The 8,371-nt window shown below is 33.5% G+C and overlaps 2 protein-coding genes and 1 pseudogene across 3 annotated transcripts; 2 read left to right on the forward strand and 1 right to left on the reverse strand.

Annotated features, from left to right (window-relative positions):
• On the reverse strand, positions 2,419-3,056 carry LOC104786806 (annotated as a pseudogene).
• LOC104786807 (CAX-interacting protein 4-like) lies at positions 4,178-5,861 on the forward strand. 2 transcript variants are annotated; one of them, XM_010512261.2, is made up of 2 exons: positions 4,178-4,323; positions 4,563-5,846. In XM_010512261.2, exon 2 carries the CDS (start codon positions 4,607-4,609, stop codon positions 5,615-5,617), a length of 1,011 nt encoding a protein of 336 aa, XP_010510563.1. In that variant the 5' UTR covers positions 4,178-4,323; positions 4,563-4,606; the 3' UTR covers positions 5,618-5,846. The 2 variants fall into 2 exon arrangements, with proteins under 2 accessions (XP_010510563.1, XP_010510564.1); XM_010512262.2 differs by having other exon boundaries at positions 4,214-4,323; positions 4,568-5,861.
• On the forward strand, positions 6,110-7,481 carry LOC104786808 (outer envelope pore protein 16-1, chloroplastic-like). The gene is made up of 6 exons (XM_010512263.2): positions 6,110-6,334; positions 6,423-6,474; positions 6,744-6,775; positions 6,871-6,904; positions 7,003-7,070; positions 7,165-7,481. Exons 1-6 carry the CDS (start codon positions 6,221-6,223, stop codon positions 7,309-7,311), a joined length of 447 nt encoding a protein of 148 aa, XP_010510565.1. The 5' UTR covers positions 6,110-6,220; the 3' UTR covers positions 7,312-7,481.

The following is an 8,371-nucleotide window of genomic DNA, read 5'->3' on the forward strand; positions in this document are numbered from 1 at the left end:
TTTTGCTTACACAAATGTCAACGCCGAAATTGAAATATTTAGAAGGCAGGTTAGGTTAGGAAGAGTTGTCAGTTTTTTTTATGTCTTTCATGTGACATATCTTATCAACAAAAACAGAGAAACAAATTGTTTATGTATGAGGAAAAATGTTATAAGCACAAAACAGAAAAAAAAAAAAAAAAAAAAAAAAAAAAAAAAAAAAAAAAANAAATCTAAGGAAATAACACAATTCATGATACAACAAAACTCATAAACAAGTCCCTAAACTTTGTGGCCTCAATTGATGGAAAGCCTCGGCCCAAGAAACAATTCGAGAGTAATAAGCCTCGACTACTAGTCTTTTTTTTTTGGGCACACCGTAGTTTTTTAATATTTTAGAGTAAATGTTTAGTCATTTAGGGTTTTAGTATAATTTATTTAAAAACTTTATTACGTTTAACGATTAGTTTTATTATATACTAGGTGATATCCCGTGCTACAACACGGAATTATATATTTTGTTAGTTATTTTTTTGTAATTTGTATTTTTGTAATATAGTTTTTTATGTTGACTTATTTTCTTTGTTTTTATAGTGTTTATTTGTATATTTGGAGTTATACAATAAATTAGAAATCCTAATAGAGTAATTAGTTTAACTTTTCACTGAAACAGACAGACACCGCAATAATAGATAGTAGTTTTATAAGAGAATAGACACTCCGCAATATCAGATACTAGTTTTGTAAGAGGATAGACACACCTTGCTTCCATGGCTTAATTTATAGTTTGATAAAAATACCTGTTTTAACGGGTTTAATTCAAACTTTTTTTATATTTTAAAATTTTCAAGAGTAAAAATATTAATATTACTTAAATATTTTATAGACTTTAAATATAATCTTTAAATATAATATATTATTTTAAACTTTTGACGGAGTTCAAATATTTATAATAATTTAAACATTCTATAAAAATTTAAATATTTATAATATCTTAAACTTTTTTTAAAAACGTAAATATATTATAATATGTTTACTTTTCAAAAGTTTAAATATACTCAAATATAGAACCAAATTAAACTGTTAAATTTGGATACCTAATAAATCAAGCTTCTTGCTCATTTGTACTCAAAACATTTTAGTTATATATTTATAATGATTATGAACCATATTCCAAACTATTTAGTCGATATGGGATATACAATACACATTTTCTCTAAATTAGTTTACAACTTTAACATATATATAATTTATGCGTTTTTAATTCTTTCCCTCTATACTACTCATAATTAAGTACTATAATTTCGTTAAGGAAATACTAAAAAAATTAAACTAAATGATGATTTGTTTTTATTTAATTGTATTAAGTTGATATGTTGTTTTCGTAAATATCTTACAATATAAAAGCAAATCAAATAAGTTTACATATATGTACAATTTCGTATTTAATCTATTGATTATTTTGGAAGCAAAAGAATATAAAATTGATAAGTATTAAAGATTTCTCATTATTATTAATATTCGTAATAATTATAGGGATTAAGTATGGTAGTAGTTAATATTTGATATTACTGAAGCCATTAAATACTCGGATACCAGTTTCATTATTTATAGGGATTATACCTTTGTTTGGCGAGGAGAATAATTATTTTTGAACCAAACAACATACATGATCCGAATATTATAAACCTGGAGTACAAACAGATCTGCGAATTTTTTTTCTTCTATTACCGGGTTAAAAAGGATTCACGTCTCGATCCGGTGGTAATTAAATGAGCGAGCAAGGGGTATTTTCGTCATTTAGTGAAATCGAAATTATAGGGTAATTTAATTAAATTAAGTGATTCTTTAATCATTTTTAATGAAAAATGTACTAAAACAAAATTATGGTCCAATTTAAGTCTACTGAATAGTTCAGCTTTAATAGTATATATATATATATATTACAAATCCTTTTATACTCCGAATTTAAACCCCTTTTGAAATGAAAGTCTATTCCTTAATTCGAAATATTTAAAAATCGATAAGAATTATGGGTCAAAAGCCATAATTTTTACTGAATGAATAATTTTTTATTAAAAGAAAAATATTAATAAATTAAATTAATATGTACGAGCTCTTTAAAACTTTGCAATAAATAATTAAAAACCTCAAAATGAAAATGAAAATAATAGACATCAAAATGATATTCGATATTATTAAAACTTAAACATAATTTTACCATACGTTCATTCCTATAAATCTAATCGGTATAGTGTCCATTCCTATAAATCTAATTACCTTTTTACAAATTATGTACATATAGATACTTTTACCATTCAGATACCCATATATAAATTTTCTAAATCCCAAATTACAGTAAAAATATCGAATTTGGGATTAAACCGGATCAAACCGAACATTAAACCACTAACTCTCTCTCTCATCCTTGCCCTCCCTCTACCAATCACCAAACCACCGAAACGGTGCTCTACAAACCGGACACGTCAGCTTATAAAAACACCACGAATCTATACACTCCACGTGGAAAACATGCTTGCATCTCACAAGAATTCTAACGACGTCGTTTACTTCAAACTCCTCCAAACAAATCACGCACACGTCAGCTTTAACTCCGTCAACGTCACCGCCGTCTCCGCTGCCACATTTCGTGAGTCTCACGGCGGGAGGTAAGGGCTCTCCGGCTTCTTCGTCTCCGATCTCTTCCTTCGGTAGCTTCGGGTACATAACGAAGCAAAGGAGAATAATGGAGCCGTAGAAGAGAACGATGAATACGATACATAGAAGACTCAACGCTATTGATTCGGATTCTGTAACCACCGCGCCATGTCCGGCGACGAAGCAGCCACCACGTAATCACCACAGCAACTTGATTCCATATTGATTTGTATTGAGGATTCTACAAAATTGATATAACTTTGGGGATGCATAGTGATGTTCTTAAATATGGATTTTGATTTTGATGAAAAAAAAAAGAAACTGAATAAACGCAAAGTTGGTTATAGTTTTGTGGAGAGAGAGGTGGCGGGAGGGATTAAGTGGAGGAATATCCGAGTTTAAGAATTGTTAATTAGAGGTTAAGAAATTTATCAGCTTATGAGTTTTGGATTTAATTGTCATGAACCTTTGAGGGAACAAACTGAATTTAAATTAAGGTTTTGCGCAGTTTTGTTTGTTATATCTGGATTGTCTTTCAGTTACTAATTTGCTTGATTGATCACAATTTTGTTGTTTAAATCTATTTTAGTCGGTGTTGATTAGTTCTTTTGCTATCATCCATAACTGGTATGTTTGGGATTGTTAACGATTGATATTAATCAGGCCCGGCTCAAGTTGTGGTTGGACGTTGGCAAATTTTTTTTATTTTTATTTTTTATTTTTTTAAAGGTGTTAATTGTAGATTTCACAAATTTAGAATCATTTTTATCAACTCAAAGCCTTATAATTCTTTTTTTTTAATATGAAACCAGGTGCAAAAGTACCGCTTGCACGGCATCAACGCCGACACTGATAATAATCATAAAAATTGTTTTATACTCCTTTTGTCCCTAATAAATTAATATTCTATAATATATTTTTGTCTCTTAAAAATTGATTTTTATAGATAAAAAAGCTAAAATAATATTTTTACGTTATGCTTTTTTTTTCTACATGTCATTCATCTAATAATTCATATTTTCTCTTTCTACCAAAAAGTAATTATAAAGTAATTTACAAATAAAAATTAGGAGTATCATATTAGACTCTAAACTATTATGTCTTTTCTCTATAGATTTAGGTTTTGACTAATAAAATATTTTTATTTTTTATTTTATTTTTGGTGTTGTGTTAGTTTCATGAATAAATTTGGGAGATTAGTGTATATGATGAATTTACAACAGTTTAACATTGGTCATTATAAAAATTTTCTTAGATTATTTACAACAATTGATTGATCACATTATAAAGATGAATTTCTGCTTTTTTAAAAATATTATGGCTTAACATTGGTCAGATATTCTAACTATGCCAAGCGCTATTTCCACCATTCATAGAATTTTAGCAAAAGAATTCAGGATTTTATGGTATTTTATCTATGAAGGTAGTATTTATAATTTACACTTTGTCGGGGTTATTTTGTAAAACTTATGACAAACAAATTAAAAAAGGATAAGTTACATAAGGACATAAATGTAAAAACAAATGTTGTAAAGTCGGTTTCCCAATCTTTATAATTTACCCCTCAGACCCTTATTATCTTTCCCTTTTTTCGCCTCTCTTCATCAATCAGAGAGCACCGGTGAAATAAAAATCCAACCTTTTCTGTCATCCATCTCTCTCCGTCGCTTCTTCCTATCGAATCAGGTAAACTATTTAGTCTCTTTCTTTCAGTTTTCTTCTCGTTAGGAATTAGGATCTCACATCGGAACCCTAGGATCTATCTTCGTTTATCATCAGATTCGTATCTAGGTCTTCAATGATTTTGGTGATTAATAAAAACCCTAGCTTTACCGTCCAATCTTGTTAGGTTTTGATTAGCTTTCTATGGAATCAATTGAATTGTATTGCGGAGATATTTGATTTTGTCTCTTTTTTGGTTTTAGGTTAGGTTTTTGTGAAGTTTTTTGTTATCTAGGGATTCGAAAAGATGCCGGCGACAGCAGGAAGAGTGCGTATGCCCGCAAACAACAGGGTGCATAGTAGTGCAGCGCTTCAAACTCACGGTATATGGCAGAGTGCGATTGGTTATGATCCTTATGCACCAACTAGTAAAGAAGAGCCCAAGACTACTCAGGAGAAGACCGAAGATCCAGAGAACTCTTACGCGAGTTTCCAGGGTCTTTTGGCTCTTGCGAGGATTACTGGTTCGAATAATGATGAGGCTCGTGGGTCTTGTAAGAAGTGTGGTCGTGTTGGGCACTTGACGTTTCAGTGTAGGAACTTTTTGAGTACCAAGGAGGATAAGGAGAAAGATCCTGCTGCGATTGAAGCTGCTGTTTTGTCTGGGTTGGAGAAGATTAGGAAGAGTGTTGGTAAAGGAGGTGAGGTGGAGGAGGAGAGTAGTGAAGAGGAAGAGGAGAGTGAGAGTTCTGATTCTGATGTTGATTCTGAAATGGAGAGGATTATAGCTGAGAGGTATGGGAAGAAGAAGAAGAGTGGGAGTGGTGGTAGTAGTGTTATGAAGACGAGTTCGGGGAGGAAGAAGAAGAAGAGGCGTGTTTCTGATGAGTCTGATTCTGATTCGGATTCTGGTGATAGGAAGAGAAGGCGGAGGTCGAAGAAGAAGAGGAGAGGACATAAGAGAAGGAGTGTGAGTGAGTCTGAGGATGAGGAAGAAGGAAGGAGTAAGAGGAGAAAGGAGAGGAGGGGAAGGAAGAGAGATGAGGATGATTCTGATGAGTCTGATGATGAAGATGACAGACGTGTGAAGAGGAAGAGTAGGAAGGAGAAGAGGAGAAGGAGAAGCCGTCGTAATCATTCTGATGATTCTGGTTCGGAGTCCTCTGAGGATGATAGAAGGCAGAAGCGTAGGAACAAAGTCGCAGCTTCTTCTGACTCTGAGGCCATTGTTTCGGGCGATGACGATTCACGCGTTGGAAGAGGCTCGTCTAAGAGGTATGAGAAGAAGAGCAGGAGACGCCATCACAGGAAAGAGTGAAAAGTAAGATTGATCTTCATGAACCGTTTTCTTCACTCTCCATTGCCCTCTATCAATCTTACTATCTTATGTATAATAATGAACATGTCTTGTATGGGATTTGATTTGTGTTGAATTTGCAATGCACTCTTGTTTGGTCTTTGTTTGTTTCAAGCATGTGAGAGATACTACTGGTGTTGTGATTGTTGTAATTCTACTCTATTGCTTCAAAGACTGATCTTAGAATTGATTGGTTGTTTTTAAAGTTCCGATTTTTACGTTATTATTACCGATACTCACGTCGGCAACGTAGAGCTCACGTCGGCAAGTGTCGCTGTGGAGAGATCACGAGACTCGTGGGATGAATTTGGCATGGCTCTAGAGTAAGAGGGCAGATTGGTCTTTCACTGAGCTCGAGTTTCATGGCTCAATTCATACAATATCTACTCGTGGGTCCTTGTTTATCTCTTCTCCACCGTTGAACCAAAGTTAAGATATCCACCGTTAAAGTTAAAAGCCACTTTATATATCCCAAGAAAATAGGTGACCTTGTTACAGAGCAAGATCAGAGAGAAATATATCCAAAACCAAAAAACAAAACAGAGCAAGAAGAAGAAGAAGAAGATGCCTTCAAGCGAATTCTCCGGGACCGTGAGCACGCCGAAGCTTTCGGTGGCAGTTGACATGGGAAACCCTTTTCTCAATCTCACCGTCGATGCTTTCCTCAAGATCGGAGCTGTATTACTCATTACTCATCTCTCTCTCTCTTTGATGGTTCATTTTGTTGATCTTTATCTCTCATTGTTTTTATATTTGATGGGTTTAGGTTGGAGTCACTAAATCTATTGCAGAAGATGCTTACAAGGCCATCGACAAAGGTAAGCCCTCAACATTCTCAAACACACATTAGTGTTCGTGTTCTGTCTATGTTTGTTATATAAGATTTACTTTACTGTTGTGGTTTTTGGTGACTTTGATGAACACTTTTACTAAAATTCCTAGGACAATCTTTTGTATATTATTAGGAAACATTTATTATATCTTGAACACATTGTGATGGATATGTGTTTTTTGTGCTTATCATTACTACTTTTGTTTGTTGGAGCTGCAAAATACCATCTTTTACTCCATGGTTCATTTATTGTAGGGAGTCTCTCCAAGAACACTTTGGAGAATGCGGTGAGTGTCACTTTACTGCATCAAATCTATGTTTGTAAAAATGTGTCGCTTTATTAGTTTTCCGTTTCTGAAGATTCTGCTAAACATTGTTGCAGCTTAAGAAGTTGTGCGCAGAAGGTGTTTACTGGGGTAAGTTGCTTTCTAAATGTCATTGTTTTTTTCATTAGTGGAAGATAATAGAATGATTGAGAATAAGTTTAAAGTTTGCTACACATGAATATGATCAGGAGCTGCGGCTGGAGTTTATGTTGGGACAGAGTACGGTATCGAACGTGTCCGTGGCACCAGAGATTGGGTACTAACTAAATACATTTCACACTCTTTTCAATGCTCTTAACATTTTTGCTAGAATTTGACATAACTAATTTGGTTTGAGTGTTTGTTATCAGAAAAACGCAATGTTAGCAGGCGCGGCGACAGGAGCAGTGCTCTCTGCGGCTGGCAAGAAAGGCAAAGACACTGTCGTGATCGATGCCATCCTCGGTGGCGCGCTTGCCACCGCTTCTCAGTTCCTTAACAATCATTATTTCTATTGATTTTCACATCTTCCTATAGGGACCAATTTTGGACAAAGTTGGTTCATCATATGGTGGATGGATTCCCTTTGTTTTACTCTTTCAATAAAAAACCAATGTAGTGTTTTCTGAATGAATACATTTTGAGTATTGTGAACGTTAATTATGCAATTGAAGCTTATGTTAAAATATGAGAAATGCATCAAAACAAATGAAAAATTTGTATAGAAAGTAGCAATGATTTGTGGTTACAGCAAAACAGAGCAAATAAATAATAGTATAAATGAAAAGTTTGTATAAGGGACTATGATATCGAGCCAGATAGAGCCTATTCTTTACCCTCGGTCTATATGTCCCTGAAATAAAAGTTCCAAACCAATATCCCCCGAAACAAAAGTTCGATATCTATATTTCCCCAATTATGGATTATAGCGGTTTAATGTCTAAATCCGAGACCAAACCATATATGTCCCGAAAATAAACCAATTGTTAAACCAGATTTTTGCACCAAACCGACCCATTTATCATAAAAACCCAAAATTCCCAAATAAAACCTAAAATCAATTTTCATGGTTCATAATCGATTCTTTTTATTGAGTTTGCTTCTTCTTATATGGTTTGGTTCTTCTTGAAACGATTCAAGAACACAACTTTCCTAACATTTTGATCCAAAGACTTCAACTTTTTAAAAATTGGATATTAAAAGAAATGGTAAACCGAAAAACATCATCTCAGTACACATCTTCGCATACAGAAACAATTCAAGAATCTAACTTTTTCATAAAAACTGAAAAACTGGATTCAAAGAACTCAAATTTCATATAAATTGGATTCAAAGAACTCAACTTTCATAAAAATTGGACAGTGAGTGTCATTGTAAAGAACGAGAATAACCCCCAAATTAAGTCCACAGCCTCAAAATTGAGAATTGATTGGGCATTTTGGAAGCATACCATAAACATCAAGATCAGCATTTGAAGCTTGTTTCAGATACGATTATGACAATATCCCAAAAACGTTTCCCTAAGTGAAGCTTGCAATGGACCAAGCGGAGGAGGACAAGCTTCAAAGGCCTTAAGAA

The sequence above is a fragment of the Camelina sativa genome, chromosome 5, assembly GCF_000633955.1.
Source record: "Camelina sativa cultivar DH55 chromosome 5, Cs, whole genome shotgun sequence".
NCBI lineage: Eukaryota > Viridiplantae > Streptophyta > Magnoliopsida > Brassicales > Brassicaceae > Camelina > Camelina sativa.